Source organism: Hyaena hyaena, unplaced genomic scaffold (genome assembly GCF_003009895.1).
Source record: "Hyaena hyaena isolate Hyena2069 unplaced genomic scaffold, ASM300989v1 scaffold_471, whole genome shotgun sequence".
Taxonomy (NCBI): domain Eukaryota; kingdom Metazoa; phylum Chordata; class Mammalia; order Carnivora; family Hyaenidae; genus Hyaena; species Hyaena hyaena.
The window spans coordinates 960793-980620 of NW_024081102.1; the positions used below are offsets into that span (position 1 = coordinate 960793).

General features: G+C 53.4%; 1 protein-coding gene across 1 annotated transcript in view; it reads left to right on the top strand.

Moving 5' to 3' along the window:
* Positions 1 to 16768, top strand: part of ZNF282 (zinc finger protein 282) — a 29444-nt gene extending 12676 nt beyond the window's left edge. Inside the window, exons 4-8 of the mRNA XM_039253904.1 lie at positions 783 to 902; positions 3042 to 3161; positions 4359 to 4472; positions 6694 to 6807; positions 13735 to 16768. Of these exons, the coding sequence (XP_039109835.1) occupies positions 783 to 902; positions 3042 to 3161; positions 4359 to 4472; positions 6694 to 6807; positions 13735 to 14495 (1229 nt within the window). The 3' untranslated portion in view covers positions 14496 to 16768. The remainder of the gene's footprint in view (positions 1 to 782; positions 903 to 3041; positions 3162 to 4358; positions 4473 to 6693; positions 6808 to 13734) is intronic.
* The last annotated feature ends 3060 nt before the right edge of the window (positions 16769 to 19828 follow it).

Sequence of the window (19828 nt, forward strand, 5' to 3'; positions counted from 1 at the left end):
ACACACACACACACACACACACACACACACACCGGCAAACGCCTTCCATCCTCTGGGCAGGCAGTGCGTGCAGAGGGCAGCGAAATGCCTTCCATCCCACATGTGTGTGTACACACACACACACAACTACAAAACCCTGGTGTCCCTGGGTAAGCGACCTCCTTCCTCTGGGCAGGCAGTGTGTGCAGAGGGCAGCGAAACGCCTTCCATCACACGTGTGTACACACACAGACACACACACACACACACACACACCGGCAAGCGCCTTCCATCCTCTGGGCAGGCAGTGTGTGCAGAGGGCAGTGAAATGCCTTGCATCCCACATGTGTGCATACACACACACACACACACACCGGCAAGGTGTTTGTGTTTATCCCTCAGGGAAATGCAAGAAACTGTGCTTTTAATGCTCTAAAGATAGAACGATTATAACAACGCAGCGGTTAAAAGCCTAGTTACAGGAACTGTCACTATAGCACTGAGCTCACGGCCGCTCTGTTCTGGAATGTAGCCAGACTGCATCGTCGGCACCTCGGACGAGCCATGGTCTGTCTGGTGCTGGCCTTCAGAGCCCAGCTGTTTCCACACCAGAACCTGGGAATCCGTTCGCCCGTTCTCAAGGTTCCTCATAAGAGATTAGTTGGTGTGCGTAATGGCTTCTCCCTCGAGGGGCCCTCTGGTGGGGAGGGCATTTGGGGTGAGGGAGATATCTGCCGGTGCCCTTGATGGGGATCCATTGGTCAACTTCATCGTGTCCTTGCTTCCCCCCCAACTCATTCTAGACGGGGAGGGCGCAGTGCCCAAGCCGGATGCGCCATCCCAGGCTGAGCCCAGGGAAGAGCCTTGCGTGTGGGAGCAGCGTGACCCCGAAGAGAGAGAAATCCTAATGGATCCAGACACAGGTGATGGCGGCTGAAGAAAGCCCCAGGTCAAGGGCAGGGCAGGAGAGAAGCCTTGCCATCCTTGCTTGCGTTCCAGACGGGCTTCACTGGAGTTGTTCTGGGGTCTAGTTCTGCCGCCCCCCAAATAATGGCAGTCACTTATGGGAAGAGGCTTCCGCGCCCTACATGCAGCGGGCTTGTCCGTCAGAGCAGAGCCAGGCGAGCTGGGCCGAGAGGAGAGGAGCAGGCTCGCAGCCTCTCAGGCCTGACCCCCGCCTGCAGCAAGAGGCTGGGGACCAGGGAGCAGCCAGGCCCAGACCCAGGGTGGACGGGGAGCCCATGTGGATGTGTGGTTTTGCTGGGGCCGCACCATAGGCTGATTCGGCCTTCACGCCTTCCCCATTTGAGACGGGATGTTCGGTCCCGAGGAAATCTAGTGACCGACAGCCTAGCACCTGGTCCGCTCTTGCTGCGATGGAAGGTGCTGGGGCTTCTGTCCTGGTGCGCCCTCTGGGCCTTTCCCCAGGGACCCTGTTCTCCTGAGGAGTGCTGCACCTGCTGCAGCCAACCCTGAGCTGCGTCCTGCACCTTATCGTGTGAACTCTATCCTTCTCCTTTTTTAGTTTTTTTCAGTTTATTTATTTTTGAGACAGAGAGAAACAGAGCATGAGTGGGGGAGGGGCAGAGAGAGAGGGAGACACAGAATCCAAAGAAGACTCCAGGCTCTGAGCTGTCAGCACAGAGCCTGATGCGGGGCTCAAACCCACAAACTGTGAGATCATGACCTCACATGACCTAGGAGCTGAAGTCGGACGCTTAACTGACTGAGCCACCCAGGCACCCCTAATGTTTATTTCTGAGAGAGAGAGAGAGAGAGTGTGTGTGCACACACACAAGAGTGGGGGAGGGGCAGAGAGAGAGGGGGACAGAGGATCAGAAGCAGGCTCCAGGCTCTGAGCTGTCAGCACAGAGCCTGACACGGGGCTCGAACCCACGAACCGTGAAATCGTGACCTGAGACAAAGTGAGAAGCTTAACTGACTGAGCCCCCTAGGCACCCCTGAACTCTGTCCTTTTTAAGGAAGATCCCTTGGAAAGTATCCTTTCCAGTCTGTTCTCTTCATTGAGATAGAATTCATGTGCCATCATGTCACTCTTTTAAAGTATGTAATTCAGTGGTTCACAGAGCTGTGTGATTGTCGCCACTGTCGAATTCCAGAACATTTTCCCCATGGGAGACCCTGGACCCACGAGCAGTCACTCATGCTTTCTCCCAGCCCCCGGCCTCCACTGATCGAGTCTCTGTCTCTGGACAGTCATCTGAGCGACCCCTTCCCTCCCCCTTCCAGAGCTGCAGGCGTTCACGTTTCAATCGTGGTATGTCAGCCTCCATCTCACCAACTTCTCATCCATCCCTGTGCGGGAACAGTGATGGCTATGCCCACGTTGAGGGGGGAACAAGCAGGCCCAGAGCCAGAGAGGTCAGGTGACTCACCTGCTGGGCTGGGCGCCGCATTGAAGCCAGTCCCTCATCTAATCTGTCCCCCTCCACCTGAGCCGCCTGCTGCCGGGGCTGGTACATCACACCTTGGAACATCAGAAGGGCGCGGCCTGCTTTTCACATCTTGGGGTGTACGCAGAGGATAGGTCACTGTCTTGTGTGCACAAGTACGCTCTGTATTAGCCGTCCAGTATGGGGAGGGCTTGCGTCCCTTCGCCCTGAAGACTTTCTGATGGCATGTGTGGGTTTGTGCACGTGTGTATGGGTCTCCTGTGTCTGAATGCACACTATGTGTGTGTGTCTGGCCACCTCTTTCTGACTGGGGTGAACACTGAAGATCGGTGACTCCTACACAGAGGTCAAACTCCTGGCCTGGTCCTGATTAGCACCAAACCCAGCAGGTGCTGTTTCTGGAATTCTCCTCCAGCCTATTACACCTCATCTTGCAGCCAGGCCTAGCCCTTTGTCCCAAATACCGATTGTTTCTCTGCTCCCAGGACGTGCTGCTTCTCGGGAGACCTGCACTTGCCCACCAGAAACCCGAGACCCCCGGGTCCTTCCCTCACAAATGCCGTCAGCCACGTTGCTGACCCCAGGAACGTCCGTCCGGGTGATGATGGTTCAGAAAGGACACCAAATGACATGGTTCCCTCTCCCCAGGTGCGGAGCCGCTGGTGCCTGCACAGGACTCGTCCTCTCAGGTGAAGCGGGAGGAAGCCCTGTGTGTCCGGGGCCAGCGGGGCCTGGAGGAAAGAGCCATCCCCACCGAGTCCATTACTGGTGAGTGAGTCCGGGAGCTGCCCAAGCCAGGGAGGGAGAGGAAGGGCCCAGGGTGGTGGGATGGCCCCCGGCGCTGTCCATCGTGCGTGCCAGGCCAGAGCCCAGAGCTGGAAATGGAGGAGTTGGACCAGGATGGGCAGAGAGACAGGGTTTCCAGAAGGGCACAGACTTGGCGATCTGCCTCATGTCTGGGCTTAGCTTGTCCTGTTTCTTGTCTTTTTTGTGCCCATTTTCAACTAACTATTCCAGAGAACCCACATGGTGAGTGTGGGTGTAGGTCCATGTGCGGAGAGGGAGAGAGAGACAGACTGATTTTAAGGACTTGGCTTCAGCGATTGTGGAGGCTGCCATGTCCACATCTGCTGGCCGGACCCCCTCGTCCTTGGGGGTGCCCGGTCTCTTTCTATGAAAGCCTTTAGCTGTTGGGATGAGGCCCACCCGCGTTATGGAAGGCAACCCATTTGACTCAAGGGCTACTGATTGAAATATCCATGTCCTGTAAAAAAAGAAAGAATACATTTGCAGAAACATCTAGAATGATGACTGGCCAACTATGTGGGTTCTGTGGCCTGTCACAAAATTACCCATCACAAGACCTTGTAACGTACTACAGCTCATTAACTTATCCAGAGGCTAGGGCTCTACAAACCTTAGAGCCTCACACTTGCAGGTACGCGGTCACATCATCACCTGCCCTTGGATGGCATCACAGTATTAGTATCTTCCAAGAGAGCTTTGAGAGATAGTAAGGCAAGAAAAGGTAAATGACGTTGAGCAGATTGCAAAAGAAAAAAGAGGTAGCATAACATCTTAGAAAAATCCCAATAAAATGGTGAATCTGTAAGGCTTCACGGAAGGCCTCATTTTCCGGGAAAAGCCCCTCTTGAGGAAAACCTCTGTCCACGGTGCTGCTCTGTGCTCACGCGTCAATCTCACCCTAAACATCAAAATTCCTGAAGCACAGAAAGACTCTTTTGCAGCCACCGTTAATGACGCTCCCCCCAGTATCCATCCATCTGCAGCGAAAGCTCCAATAATTGGGGCCAAGGTGGCTGAAACCTGTAATTAATTAGCGTCATTTACTTAAGCCTGAATTTTTAGGGAAAAGAGATAATTGCAGGAAATGAGAGATTTACTCAGAGCACAGACTTGCTATCGCGTCCCCTGACGCCTTTGTCGCCGTATTCCCACAAACAGACTCACCAGCCTCCGCCCAAGACCTCTTGTCCCGGATTAAACAGGAAGAGCACCCCTGCGTCTGGGATCAGCACGACCTCACAGAGAGAGATATTCCAACGGACCCCAATTCAGGTGAGTAAGATACCAGGGTGAGTGTCAAGGAGGCGCTCTGAGGTTTTAATGCCTAGGAGGTCAGGCTGATCGCTTCTGGTTAAAGGCCAATGAAAGGCTCAGAGCAGACAATGCGGCGTGTTCCTCAGTTAGCAGCTTGGTACGGATTTTGGAATATAACCATTTGGGGGTTTTCCTAAAGGATCACGACGTGGACAATTTATTGCGTCCACGTGACTGACGCTGCAATTATTTCAGCAGTGTCAGTTTTCAAACAATAAATATAACCAGAAAGGCTTTTAAAAGTTGTGTATATTTCTGTGATAGAAAGGAAGTTATTTACATTTTCTGGAATTTTTCGGGAGTGAACACAAGTTAAATCTCTTCCGAGAAACTTCTGGATAGTGTCCACGCGTACCGGACAGTAGATCTGCTCCACCTCTCTGGGGTTTGCACACGTACGTGTGTGCGTGCTCATGTGTGTGTGCATGTGCATGTGCATGTATGCGCGTGTTTGTTTTTACGTGTGTTTGTAGAGCTGGAAAAGTCCAGGGCCCTCATATTTGGTAGTGATGGCCCCAGAGTCTTGACTGGCCTTGAACACCAGGAAGACAAGATCAGACATGAAAGCTAACATTCCTGGGGCGCCTGAGTGGCTCAGCTGAGTGTCTGACTTCAGCTCAGGTCATGGGCTTACGGTTCGTGAGTTTAAGCACTGTATTGGGCTTTGTGCTCACAGCTCGGAGCCTGGAGCCTGCTTCAGATTCTGTGTCTTCCTCTCTCTCTCTGCCCCTACCCCATTTGTGCTGTGTCTCTCTCTCCCTCTAAAAAATAAATACACATTTAAAAAAAATAGGAAAATGGGGCGCCTGGGTGGCTTAGTCGGTTAAGCGTCCGACTTTCGCTTAGGTCATGATCTCGCGGTTCGTGGGTTCGGGCCCCGCGTCGGGCTCTGTGCTGACTGCCAGCTCAGAGCCTGGAGCCTGTTTCAGTCTGTGACTCCCTCTCTCTCTGGCCCTCCCCTGCTCACTCTGTCTCTCTCTCTCTCTCCTAGAAATAAATAAAAATATTAAAAAAAAAATAGGAAAAGAAAAGAAAAAGAAAGGCTAGCATCTTTGTTTCAACCTTAGAGCTTAAAAAAAAATTTTTTTTTTAATGTTTATCTTTGAGAGAGACAGAGACAGAGCATAAGCAGGGGCAGGGAGAGGGAGATACAGAATCTGAAGCAGACTCCAGGCTCTGAGCTGTCAGCACAGAATCTTACGTGGGATGACATGGGGCTCAAACTCATGAACTGTGAGATCATGACCTGAGCCAAAGTCAGACACTCAACCGACTAAGCCACCCAGGTGCCCCATCACCCCACACCTTGACAGTGGATAAATTGAAGGGGTCCAGGACAGGAGGAAAGCCAATCCTTTCTTCTTCATTTTCTTCTTCTTTTCTTTTTTTTTTTTTTTTTAATGTTTATTCATTTTTTTTGAGAGACAGAGTGAGAGTGGGAAAGAGGCAGAGAGGGGGAGACACAGAATCCCAGCAGGCTCCAGGCTCTGAGCTGTCAGCACAGAGCCCGACGCAGGGCTCGAACTCATGGACTGCAAGATCATGACCTGAGCTGAAATCTGTTGCTTAACCGACTGACCCACCCAGGCGCCCTCCCCCACTTCTTTTTAATGTTTATTTATTTTTGAGAGAGACAAAGAGCACAAGCAGAGGTGAGGCAGAAAAAGGGGAACAGAGGATCCAAAGCAGGCTCCGTGCCCATAGCAGAGTATGGGCTTCAAACCCGAGAACTGTGAGATCACAACCTGAGCTGGAGTCAGATGCTTAACCACCGAGCCACCCAGGTGCCCTGACATTGGTGGTTCGTAAGTTCTGTTACTCATCCCTCAGTCCCATTGGCCATCAGACACCAGACTTCCCTCGGGCCTGTTTGGGGCACAGGCTGCTTTGGGGCTCCATGGACAGATGGGAAGACATGGGTTCTCATCTGGGTTCTGCAGCTACGCAGACTTTGGGCGAAGCCCCCTCTGCCCTGGCCAACTCCAAATATCTCGGGCATGAGTGAGATCCCACCAGTGAGGGCGGCCGGGAGGATGAGGATGGCTAGGAAATGAGACGAAGATGCCAAGCTACGAGCCCTGTGCGCTGGGGCGGCGGGCCTCCAATGAGATCGTTTCCTAACCCTTGCTGGGAGGCTCAGTGGGAAGGAACAGACTCTAAGGCTGCCTTCTTTCCACAGAGTCTCTGATCTCAGCACATGACATTTTGTCGTGGATCAAACAGGAGGAGCAGCCATACCCATGGGGCCCACGCGACTCAATGGAAGGAGAGCTCGGATTGGATTCTGGCCCCAGTGAGTAACGCGTCCCCTGGGGCCCCTGGGTGTATCATCCACAGGGATGGCTGCTAGCCAAGGCCTATCCCCTGACAGGGTGCTGTTCTGTATCAAAGCTCTATCTCCTTTCCTCTTGGAGGATGGCAGCCATGTTTATTTACTTGTGATGTCTTTTTTTTTTTTTTTTTTTAATGTTTTATTTATTTCTAAGAGAGAGAGACAGTGTGAGCAGGAGAAGGTCAGAGAGAGAGGGAGTCACAGACTGAAACAGGCTCCAGGCTCTGAGCTGGCAGTCAGCACAGAGCCCGACGCGGGGCACGAACCCACAAACAGCGAGATCATGACCTAAGCGAAAGTCGGAAGCTTAACCGACTAAGCCACCCAGGTACCCCTTTTTTTTTTTTTTTTGAGAGTGAGAGAGACACACACACAGAGCACGAGTGGGGGACGGGCAGAGAGAGGGAGATACAGAATCCGAAGCAGGCTCCAGGCTCTGAGCTGTCAGTACAGAGTCCAACGTAGGGCTTGAACCCATGAACTGTGAGATCATGGCCTGAGCCACAGTCGGCCGCTTAACCCCCTGAGCCACCCCGGCGCCCCTCCTAGTGCTGTATTAACAAGGCACCACGAACTGGGTGGCTTAGAACAATGGAAATGTATTGCCTCTTGGTTCTGGAAGACAGAAGTCTGCAATCAGGGGGTCAGCAGGGTCATGCCTTCTCCGCAAACCTCCTGGCTTCTGGTGCTTGTGGCAGTGGTTAGCATTCCTTGGCTTATGGCTGCACAGGCCCCCCTCAGCCTTTATCTTCGCGTGGCGTTCTCCCTCCGTGTCCGTGTCATCCCCTAGTTGTCTTCCTTTAAAGACAGGAGTCAACTGCATCAGGGCCCACGCTACCCCAGCATGACCTCATCTTAACTAATTATATCTGAAAAGAGCCTCTTTCCAAATAAGGTCACTTTTCAAATGCAGTACCTGGGGTTTGGATTTCAACATCTTTGGGGTGGGGGGTATAGTTCAGCTCATGAGAGCAGGGAAAGGAGAGTGGGCTGGGAGAGAGCTAAGCCACTGGCACCTGACAGCAGGTGGCTCACATACTAGAAGACACTGGCCAGAGCCCCAAGCCACCCTGAGCTGACGTCCCACAGTAGCTGGTGAGGATACCGAAGCTCCAATAGGGAGAGGGGATTTTTTTCCCCCAGTAGGTAAGGGACCCAACATCTCACCTGACTTGGGTCTCTTGGGTCTTTTTTGAAGTTTCATTCATCATCCAGTGACCTTAGGCATATGTTTGTGGATCATTCAACACTCGTAGCGTCCGGCTGGCATTCCTTGCCAGACTCAGCACCATCTCCTCGCTCTCAGGACGGCTGACTTAGTGTCTTCTGGTCCGTATGTTCCATGTCCACACTCCTGAAACCCTCCAAGAGCTTAAAATCCAGGGGACTGACTGGGGACAGGAAAAAGTGACCAGCGGTTTTCCACTTCCTTTTTGACGGTGCTGAGGCTGCTATTTCTGGCCTCGAAGGCATAGGTCCTAGTTCATCAAACCCCATGCCAGGAATTCTGCCCAACCCTTTGTTCCTTGGGGCAACCACTAGAATTCTCTGAGTCGCCTGGGAGTGCGTGGCCTGGAGAAGCCTTTTCCTGGAGACATGTGTAGCTGTGGTAACGGATCACAGGGAGCCTATGCAGAGACTGCAAAGCTTTGCAAGTGACCAGACCATTTTACCTCCTCAGTTTGGATATTCCGAGTCATAGAACGATTTGCCTCATGTTGTTTTCTCTCTGGGAGGCCTTCAAGCCTTGGCATTTGGGAGGCATTGCCCAGAGTTTGGGAGACAGGAGTATCCGGAAATGTACCCCCCACTGGCCCACTCACCAGAGCCTCATATCGGAACTTCTTGACTTTCTGCCAAAGTGGGCTGCCTTCTGCTTGCTTGTTCTTGTTGAAATTAGTATCTCACCTGTCATATCTTTGAGGTTTAAAGAACACACGTCCTTTAACCAAGGACAGCAGGATCACTGTTGGTGAGACGTGGGATCACGTCTTCTGGAGACGAGCTGGGAGTGGAGAGGGTAATGGAATTAGAGTAAAACAGATCTCTAGGATGCCCGTCCCTGCCAACCTACTTCCCCTGCCCCGGGGCATGCATGCAAGAAAGACCTGGTGTCCTATTTGACTCAAAGTCAGACTTCAGTCTGACTGGCCACTACGTTGTAGTCAAAGGGATTCCTCAGTTATATATGATAGTGAGTGTAAGACAGGAAAAAAATCTAGTTCACCCAAAGGGGAGGGAATGTGCACAGGGCTCCATCAAAGCAGGACGTACGAGGAGGACTTTGGCTTCCCGTGACTACCAGATGCTTCTGGAGCGAGTGGGGTCAAGAGCCCACAGCCAGACCACCCTACGCAGACACCAGCACCTACAAAATGAGATTTGAAGGCGCACTCCTGAAATGCCCGCATTATTCGCTGCCTTGGGTTAAAGCCCTGCTCCCCACCTTTGTCATTTTCTGTTATTTAAGAAATATTTACTCTGTGCCTACTCTGCACTGTGCACAATTACAAGTACTTGGGCAAGGCAGTGGAAAAGAACAGGGGTCTCTCCTTCCATGAGAAGGTGATGGAGCACGAACAAGGCTGAGGGCCCACGGGGTAAAGTCAGGGGCGGCCCGTGCTCTGAGATGATGACTCGGAAAGCAGGTGGGCGGGAGCGGGGGCAGGGGGCTCAGGCAGGAAAGGCCTCCCCGGGGAAGGGAGTGTACCCCAGATAGTGAGAACTAGCTGACCACAGAGCTGTCAGGGAAGGGAAGAACAGATGAGGGAAAAGCAGGGCGAAGGCCTTGAGGCTCTAGGGGACAAGGGTGAAGCAGTGGGCAGGGAGGAAGCTGACCACATGTGACCTATGGTGGTGGCAGAATTTGGATTTCATCCTGCTATGAAAGGGGACCGGCTGAGGGTTTTAAACAGGTTAATGAAATGATCTGGTTTGCATTTTTTAAAAAATATGTATTTTTATTTATTTTTGAGAGAGCGAGCAGGGGAGGGACAGAGAGACAGGGAGAGAGAGAATCCCAGGCAGGCTCCATGCTGCCAGCATAGAGCCTAATGCAGGCTTGAACTCACAAACCATGAGATCATGACCTAAGCCAAAACCACGAGTCAGACGCTTAACTCACTCAGCCACCCAGGCACCTCCATCTGGTTTCTATTTTAAAAAGCTAAGTGCAGGAAAGGACTGGTGTGGGGTGAGGACCTGCTTCCCAGCAGCAAGGAAGCCATTTAGGAAGCTGGCGAAATTGGTACAGGCCTTGAAGAGAGGACGGTTGGTTGGAGCGGGGATGGTAGCTGGTGCACACGGGGAGAAGTGGACAGATTCGGGACAGACTCTGCACGTGTAACTGATGGGTCCTGTGTGGTGGGCGAGGGGTCAAGAGTGACATCTAGGTTGGGCCCCGAGGAACTAGGTTGGCCGTCAGTGGTGCTGTTTCCCAGAATGGCAAGTCCTGGGGCAGAGCCGGTTTACTGTGTAAATCGAGTGCTCGACTTTGGGCCTGGAAGGTGTGAGATAGCATCCAAGTAGGCAGATGAACAGAGGAGTCTGAAGTTCAAGAGAGAGCCGGGGTTAGATTCACTTGGGGTCGTAGGCTGTGATGACTTTTGACAGCAGCTCCCTGGAATTAGTCCAAACTTCACAGGTGAAGTGCCCTGCTCCACGAGACTGCTCTGATTTCAGACACCAGCTGCAAGTTCAAGGGTCCCCAGCCCACTCCTTCTGACCAGCTGGGTACAAATGCAGGGGTTCCCATTAGCCCGTGGGATTCAGTCCACTAGAACAATTCACAAAACTCAGGAAGGCATCTATACTCATCATTAGTTTTAGTAGAGCCAAAGGATTCAAATCAGAACCAGCGAAAGGAGAGATCCACAGAACCCATTCTGGAAGGATCCTAACCATGAAGCTTATGTCATCTGCTCCCGGTGGGATCAGGAGTGTCACCGCCCCGGCAGTGAGGCAGTGACGTGTGACAATACACAGTGTATATTACCTACTCACCGAAGAGACACTCACCGAAGCTTCTGCGTCTAGAATTTTTACTGGAGTCTCTTCACGTGCTTATGATTGATTGAACCACGGGAGGTGAGGTTGAGGTTATTCTCCAGCCCATCCCCTCTCTTGGTGCCATGGTCTTACTGGCCTAGCCAGCTGGATCCTGAGTCAGAGTCTTGTTGCCTTAATCTAGACACTCCTCTTGAACTGCCTCATTAGCATAACATCAGAGCCTACCTTGCATAAGAAAGACCCTCCTATAAAGCCTCCTAGGAATACAGGACAAAGGCCTGCTAAATTCTTAGCGCAGATTGTTTGAAGGCTGGGGACTCAGAGGCCTAGGGAGAGTGTAGACAAAGACAGAGGCCCCAGGTGTGAGCCTAGAGGAAATCCAGAGGCTAAAAGAGACGCTTGGATTGGGCAACTTGGAGGTTGCTGGTGACTTTGAAAAGTTGGTTCGGTGGTGTGCGGGACTCTGCCTGACTCTAAGAGTCTGAGAGAGATCAGTAAAAGCAAGGAGAGATGACTTCAAGAACATTGGTATGAAAAGGAACAAAGATGAGGTGAGATGAGGTAGCGGAGCCTGGGAGCCCATGGAGTCCGGAGAGAATGTTCTCTTAAGTTGGACCCACCGTGCCTGGTAGGCTACTCTCCACTGCTGTAGACCCTGATTCAAACTGCCTTCGACAGTGACGACATTTATTGTCCGACATAACTAAGAGGCAGTTCAGGTTCAGCCTCAAGTTGATTCAAGGCTGAAGCTACATTATCCGGGACCCAGGTTCTTTCAAGCTCTCCTAAGCAGTCACATCCAGACCAGAGGGAAAGGAAAGGCCATCTCTCTTCCTACACTCTCAGGCGTGAGGAAACGCCCAGAAACCTTCTCCTCACGTGTTATCCGCCAGAACGAGGTCACATGCCTATGTCTGAACGCGTTACTGGCCAGTGAGGTCGGGAATAGCGGTCCTCGTGCTGGCCGCTGGAAGAGGTGTGATGTGACGGCCCCACAGTGTAGCGCATGCTGAGAAGTGGCGTAGGGCGCCAGGCTGGGTGGGGGCCCCTTTTGAGATCTGTGCAATCTTCTCCAGCTGTTTTCAGCTGGTCGAGCATGGCTGCTGTGTTGGGGTTCCCCAGGCAAGAGGAGCAGAGGTATGAAGGGCATTTCAGGCCAGTGGCCCCGGTGCTGACCACAGAAGCTAAGCTGGGCCCGGAAGGGAGAGCAAGGGGCGGGTGCATGACGGGAAGGTGAGAACAGTGGATTGATGCGCACACCGAGTTGGAAGAATTATCAGAGTAGGATTACGACTGTTGCAAGTTGGGTTTCCAGGGAAACAGCCTCTGAAGTGGAGGCTTATGTGCATGTCGTTCCTTGGGGTCCTCTTGGGAATGAAGGGGTGAGAGTAGTAGATTGGGTGGGTGGAGGGAGAAACAAGGCCCATGGTGCAGCTGTGATAGAGGCCACAGCGCATGATCAGTCCCCCAGGATTGAAGGCCTGGCACCCTGGGTGGAGGCCAGGACAGTTATTGCGGCTTCGGCCTCTAGCCAGTGTCCTATGGAGGTGGCTCTCTGTCTCGTCAGTTTTGTTTATTTTGAGAGAAAGACAGAGACAGAGCACGGCTGGAGGAGGGGCAGAGAGAGAGAGAGAGAGAGAGAGAGAATCCCAAGCAGGCTCCACACTGTCAACTCAGAGATCGATGTGAGGCTCGAACTCACGAACCGTGAGATCATGACCTGAGCCAAAATCCAGAGTTGGAGGTTTAGCTGACTGAGCCACCCAGGCGCCCCTCTGCCTGGTAGATGGGTAGAGAGGGCAGGCTGGGCCCAGTGTCATCGGGGGCATCCAGGAGGCCCAGTGTTAATCTGACACGATGGGCGTGGGTGGAAGCATTCCAGATATGGCCTGAGACGTGGCCTCCAGGGAGCACGGGGGTCCTGGGCCGAAGATGCCAACAAGTTGGAGGGAGCACAGCTTTACCTTCTCTACTGTTCTACCAGCTGCTCTTCGGTGGAGGAGGGGTGCCTCCAGGGAGAGAGGCCTGTGAACTGGCACCCGAGGTGGGAGGTGGAGGTGAAGGAGTAGGGAGACTCCTAAATATAGAGGTCCGGGCCTGGGCCCACTGCTTTGCTGCCCAGACCCTGGACTTGGTACCCCACTGACCCCTGAGGTAGTGGGGGACCCAAGGGTGCTTTCTGGGGGTGGGGGTGGGGGCAACGCACAGCTGCTTCCACACAGGGTTCTAGAGAGCCCGGGTCACGTGTGGTCAGGGTGCAGATGGGGTCAGATGCCAGGGTGGTCCGGGGCCCATGCTGCGGGACAAGTCTGAAGGCCGGTCGCTTAGAAGAAACACGACCAAAAATGGTGGCGTGGTTCTGGTCCCCACTCCTTGCATTCCATTTCTATAGGCCCCCAGACAGGCTGTCACCTTGGATAAGTTCTGGCAACTTCTTTCCCTCTGGGCCAGAGATTCTCCTTAGATAAATTAGCATCGAACATCAGAATGCAGTTAAGTTGTATTATTTCCAGGCAATTCTGCCTTCCGATGCGACTTCCGCATAGCACCCCCCCTCCCCCCAAGCTCCGCCCCTGCTTTCCGCAGGTGTTTCTCTCCTAACTGCGTGCTACCTGCTGGACCCGCTTCTGGTGCTCTCCAGCGGGTGGCTTTGTGCATGTCCGAGGGTCAGGGAGCCCTCGAACCATAGAAAACATGAGCCCTGCCTTTGCTCAATCCCCTCATTTTTTCAGAGAAACAGAGGCTCAGATAGCCTGCGACTCACATGAAGCCACAGTGATCAATTAAGGCCCTGGGCCCCTTTCAGGGACGGTGCGTGGGGGTGGGGGGCACCCGGATAGAGCGCCACCAGCGTGTCACTTCTCTGCGTCTCCTCTCCAGGTGACAGCCTGCTGCTGGTGAAGAACCCGCCCCCCGGCCCGCAGCAGCCGCAGCCTCCGCAGCCGGCCCCGCAGAGCCTGCCCGTGCTCCCCGCGGCCGAGACCGCGGCGGGCGGCGGGCCCCCCGACGACGGCTTCCCCGCGCCGGCCGCGGAGCGGGGCGCGGGCGGCGCGCAGGGCGGGGGCGGCGGGGGCGGCGGGGGCGCGGGCGGGGGGCCCGGGGGCGGCGGCTGCGGCAGCTGCTGCCCGGGCGGCCTGCGGCGGAGCCTGCTCCTGCACGGCGCGCGCAGCAAGCCCTACTCGTGCCCCGAGTGCGGCAAGAGCTTCGGGGTGCGCAAGAGCCTCATCATCCACCACCGCAGCCACACCAAGGAGCGGCCGTACGAGTGCGCCGAGTGCGAGAAGAGCTTCAACTGCCACTCGGGCCTCATCCGCCACCAGATGACGCACCGCGGCGAGCGGCCCTACAAGTGCTCCGAGTGCGAGAAGACCTACAGCCGCAAGGAGCACCTGCAGAACCACCAGCGGCTGCACACGGGCGAGCGGCCCTTCCAGTGCGCGCTCTGCGGCAAGAGCTTCATCCGCAAGCAGAACCTGCTCAAGCACCAGCGCATCCACACGGGCGAGCGGCCCTACACGTGCGGCGAGTGCGGCAAGAGCTTCCGCTACAAGGAGTCGCTCAAGGACCACCTGCGCGTGCACAGTGGTGGCCCCGGGCTCGGCGCCCCTCGGCCGCTCCAGGCGCCGCCGGAGCAAGACTAGGGCTGGGCTGGGGGAGGGGAGGGACCGGCGGCAGGGGCCAGGGGTGGGGAGCGGACCCGGGGTGGGGGTGGGGATGGGGGGGAGTCCTGAGCACCCCTGACCCTGCCCGTGGTCCGGCGCGCCTTCCCTCCCTCTACCTGTCACCTGCTGGAAATTGGGAAGAGGAATTGCACTCCAGACAGGGTCCCCCTTGGGGGGTAGGGGGCCCCTAGACCTGTCCGGCCTGAACGGACGGCCAGCTCATCTCATACAGCGGACCGAGGGGCTGGCTGAGCGTCTTCCCCAAGGGAAGGTGCCAGAGGGACGGTGAGGAGGCGACAGTCTTCGGGCGCCCCCCTCACGCCCAGCGGGCCGCAGGGGTCACACACAGATTGTGATCAGGGGAAGCAACTAGGGAGTCCCAGGAGCCTTCTGAGATGAGGTCCCGAGGTTCAGAGATGCCGAGAAAGCTAGCAAACGCGAGTCGGCGAGCGAGGGGTGGGCTAAGGGGTAACATCTCTGATGACAGCACTGCCTCGCGTTCGGATAGCGCTTTCTACTTTTTTAAAACGTGTTTTCTATCCGTTATCCGTTCTTACCCTTAGCCTGTCCCTCTGAGGTAGATGGGGTAGGGTTGTCGCCGCTTGGTAACAGAGAGGAGAGACCCAGATGGCTGGTTTACCCAAGGTCACGCAAGACGAGAGCGACAGGGCTCCTGGGCCCCAGAGCAGTGTCCCCCACCGCACACACTGCCTACCTCCCATGTCTGAGAGACTTCTCTGGCCCGGCCTCTCTCCTGTCTCCTTCCCCCGACCCACCGCGAATCAGAAGCAACAGGAGACCAACTCCCCGGTTAACTGGAGGGCCCCACGGTCCCTGGGGTTGCGCATTGCGCATCAGAGCAAGGCTCTTCCTGTGTAGACACTCCCGGGCAGTAGGTCCCCTGCCCCCAGCCTGTCCTTCCCACCTCCGGTCCTTCAATCTGGTGCATCTTTTCACTGCACAGTAGCGACCCGGCCCCCCAGAGGCAGCTGGTGCCCTGGGTCAGACCTCACTTTGTTGATTTATTCCAGTTACCCCGGGGGGAGGGGGGAGGCTCTGGCTGCAGGAGCAGCCACCGAGGAAGTGAGCCTCTTCCCAGGAGGGCCGGGCCAGCGGGTGCTAGAGTCTGAGAGCCTCAGTCTCCTGCCCTGAGCCTCCCAACTGGTGCTATCTGTTACCTGACCACGCTCATGGACATGGACACGGACCCTGCAGGCGCCTCGGGAGGCGCCCAAAGGACTCCCTTGAGTTGGTGCATCTGCTCCGTGGTCCTGAGGGGCCATAGTCTCCATTTCCGCGTCTTGCATGACCAGGCACTGGGATGGGGTGGCGCGCCCCGACACCCTTGTTTGCGTCAAGAATGACTCCTCCTGCTCTTCCCATCGTTTCTGCTTCTCCCTCTCCCAGTCCGGGGGCCCGGCGGGCAGCTGGCGGGTGTCCTGCCTCCCCCCTCCCCCCATCTGCGCTGCTCTGCTTTCCTCAGACCCCTTTCTGCCATGCAAAGGGAATTCTTGAAACTAAATAAAAGGTGTCCAGGTTGCAGACTGCATTTTCACAAGGCCAGAGGGCTCTGCAGCTGTGGCTTCCTACGGTAAAGCCTCGAGGAATCGGAGCCCAACTGGGATTGCATTTTTCTTCCTTCTGCTTTCTGAAGAAGGCAAATCTTAAGAAGAGGAGTTGAGAAGTTACACCTTCAACGGAGTTTTGTTAGAGCAGAAGGGAACCTTCTAGACCAGCGTTTTCCTTTGGGAGGAAGGCAGTAAAATCAATATTTTCATAATCTAGGACATGGAGGAATAAGACCAACTTTTTTTTTTTCTTTTTTGGCTGTTGAGAGTGTGAAGAAGGGGGAGAGATCACTATTGAGACGTGGGTTTGATTCACCTAAACACATAGCCGGAGTCCCTCCCTTTATTTTAACCTCAAGGAGCTGATTCCCAAAGAGGTTTAGTGACTGAGCCAGTGAGGGGGCCGGGGCTGTCTGGTTCCTGCGCCCTGGTCTGGCGGATGCCACTGCGCCACGTGCCCCTCGGCTCCACCACGAGACACCCCAGCATCTGGGACTGGCCTCTGGCGTGTCCTAGAGTGAGCTCCACCCCGGGAGCTGATCAAAGGTGGGGACACTCAGTGTGGACCCTGGAGTCCGCTTACTGAAGCAGGACAGAGGTCAGGGGTCCTGCTTTGAAGGTGGATTTTTATTTTCCTTCTGATAATGTGTTAATTAAAATTAACTATTTTAATTTAAAAATTAATGCATGCAGTAAAAATTTAAATGGTTAAAAAAAACAAAAAGGCCCAGGAGTAAAGCTCTTTCCTGCCAGACTCCCTGTTCAGAGACAGCCACTGCTAAGAGCTGCTTTCTGTGTCCTTCCGGAACTGAGAAGTCAAGGCCTGCAGGGTGCAATGGATGAAACGGGCCGGGGGGGGGGGGGGGGGGGGGGGCAGGTGGTAGGCAATGTGGGATAAGGGTGAAAGGCGGCAGGGGAGCACCAAGTGGGATTATAAAACGGCAGACTGCCCTGGCCGTACCTGGAATGCGAAGAGATAGCCAATGTCATCGTTTCAAGGTGAGTCAAGGCCAGGCCATGGGAAGACCTTGAATGCCAAGACTATTCCATAGACAGGCTGCCAGTTAGCCTGGGGTCTGCTATGCCACTGATGACTCATAGGCCCCTTCGAACTCTTGAGAAGCCCAGGGGTGCCTGGCTGGCTCAGTCAGCAGAGCATGTGACTCTCAATCTCAGAGTCATGAGTTTGAGCCTCATGTTGGGTGTAGGAATTACTTAAAAATCTTTAGAATTCTTCCGAAGCCGAGAGTGTATAGCTCTGAGAGGTAAGAGAGGGTGAAAATGGAAGTCTAGAAACAGCAAGTTTAAGCTAAGACGCCACTAAAAATGAAAAGCCACAAGGGACGGTTCTCTTACAATCAAGGATCTGGGCACCATAACTGGCCCTCTGATATCTGGTCCCAGGATAGTGGGTGTTGGAAAGTAAGGGGAAAGACGAAACTTCACCCCAGGGTCAAGATGAGCCAGCCTATGCTTATGTTTTAGGGTATTGGTCTATCCGATTGTAATGGTTAGAAAAACATGTAATAAAGCATCTTGTCAGCTTGGGCCCCTGTCAGGACCATCTGAGGGAGGCCATGACATTCCATCTGCCAATGACTCAGGGAGCCATTGTGGGCGGATATCTCTAAAAGAATTCTTTTTTAATGTTTATTTTTGAGAGAGAGAGTGCAGGCAGGGGAGACGTAGAGAGGGAGACACAGAATTCAGAGCAGCTCCAGGCTCTGAGCTATCAGCACAGGCCCAATACGGGACTCAAGCTCATGACGTCATGACCTGAGCTGAAGTCCTGAAGAGGGACGCTTAACTGAGTGAGCTACCCAGGTGCCCCTCTAAAAGATAATTCTTTTTTTTTTTTTTTTAAATGTTTTATTTATTTCTGAGGGTGAAAGAGAGAGTGTGAGCAGGGGAGGGTCAGAGAGAGAGGGAGACACAGAATCTGAAACAGGCTCCAGGCTCTGAGCTAGCTGTCAGCACAGAGCCCGACGCGGGGCTCGAACTCACCTGAGCTGACGTCGGACTCTCAACCGACTGAGCCACCCAGGCGCCCCTAAAAGAGTAATTCTTGAGAAGAGGCATCTTGGGTGTGAGAGTCTCCCTCTCCCTGCCCACCCCACCCTGTGAGGTTTCCATAAGCCTCCTTCCGAAAGAATCTTCTAGTGTCATGCTCACACTGTGTCCTAAAGGTCAAGAACCTCTAGTCAAACCTCTTTAGATGTATTATTTTTTTGATATTTGTTTTTGAGAGAGGTGGGGTGGTGGTGGGGTGGGATCCAAAGTGGGCTTGAACTCAAACCCTGAGATCATGACTTGAGCCAAAGTCAGTCGCTCAACCAACTGAGCCACTTAGTTGTATTTGACACCCACATAATCCCCGAGTGTAGTAGTTTCTCTAGGTTTATTCTCTTCTGTTATAAAAGAAAACTGTCTTTGATTAGTATCCCATTCAAGATTCAAGGGAGATCCCATATCCCATCTTGGAAGTGAAAGCCAGTGTTGGTTAGCAGGGCATCCCCACATCCCTATGGAAGTCAATATCCTCTAAGTATAAAATGGCTTAAGTCCCCATCCTACAAATAGTGTCAAAACCAGCAGTCACCCCCCGCCCCATCTCAAGGATGTGGGGCTGAGGAAAGTTTCCTTTCTCTTCATTAGCTCATGCTTCCTGGATTCTCAAGTTCAAGTATGTCTGTCTTCATGCTGCTGTCTCCTCTTAGTTCTGCTGTGTTCGCCCCGGCAGCTCTTTGCCTTTTCTCTGCCTTCCCCAGATAAGATCTTATGTTTAGTAGACTTTTATACTTTGGTGGTTATAGAGAGGGTCTCATCTCAGCCTAGCACAGCAAATGACCCCAAATTAGACCTAAAATACCCACTATCACTGTTCTTTCACAATTTTCACCATCAGCAATTTCTCAGAATTCACCATCTCCCACTCTTAATCTTGTATCTTACCTTCCTCTCAGAAAAGTAGCTCTCCTCCTCCTTTCTGGGGTCCCTCACACCCTCCCAGAGAATCCAAGGAAATCCCCCAATCCTAATTTGTTATGGAGAGCAATTTAGGTGGGTTTGTTTTTTTTTTTAAGTTTATGTGTTTATTTTGAGAGAGAATACCAAGCAGGCTCTGTGTTGACTGTGTGGAGCCCAACATAGGGCTTGATCATTACCTGAGCCAAAATTGAGAGATGTTTAACCAACTGAGCCACCCAGGCATACACACCCTACTTTTTAAGAGCAATTGAGGTTTTTTTTTTTTTTAATGTTTATTTTGAGAGAGCGTGTGAGTGAATGGGGGAGGGGCAGCAAGAGAGGAGAGAGAGAATCCTAAGCACGCTCTGCTTCATCAGCACAGAGCCCCACTTGGGGCTCAATCTCATGAACCATGAGATCATGACCTAGGCTGAAATCAAGAGTCAGTCGCTCAACCGACTGAGCCTCTTAGACATCCCAAGAAATAGCAATTTAATTATATCTTTCCTTCTGCCTTCCAAGCCATCCCCTAAGGCCTATTTTTCCACAGCTAAAATGACCAGTAAAACTCTTCTGCAAAAAAAAAAAAAAAAAGCTATTTGCTCCCTAAGAGGAGTTCTGCACTAGGTTTTAGTCGGTTTGGGGTTTTGAATAGATTTCACATTAATACATTCAAAATTTTAAGTGAGTGAAAGGATGGGCAGTAAAAAAACAAACAAAAAACTCCTTGTCACCTAGTCACTCAGTTCCTCTACCTGAAGCTGACTGGTCAACTCT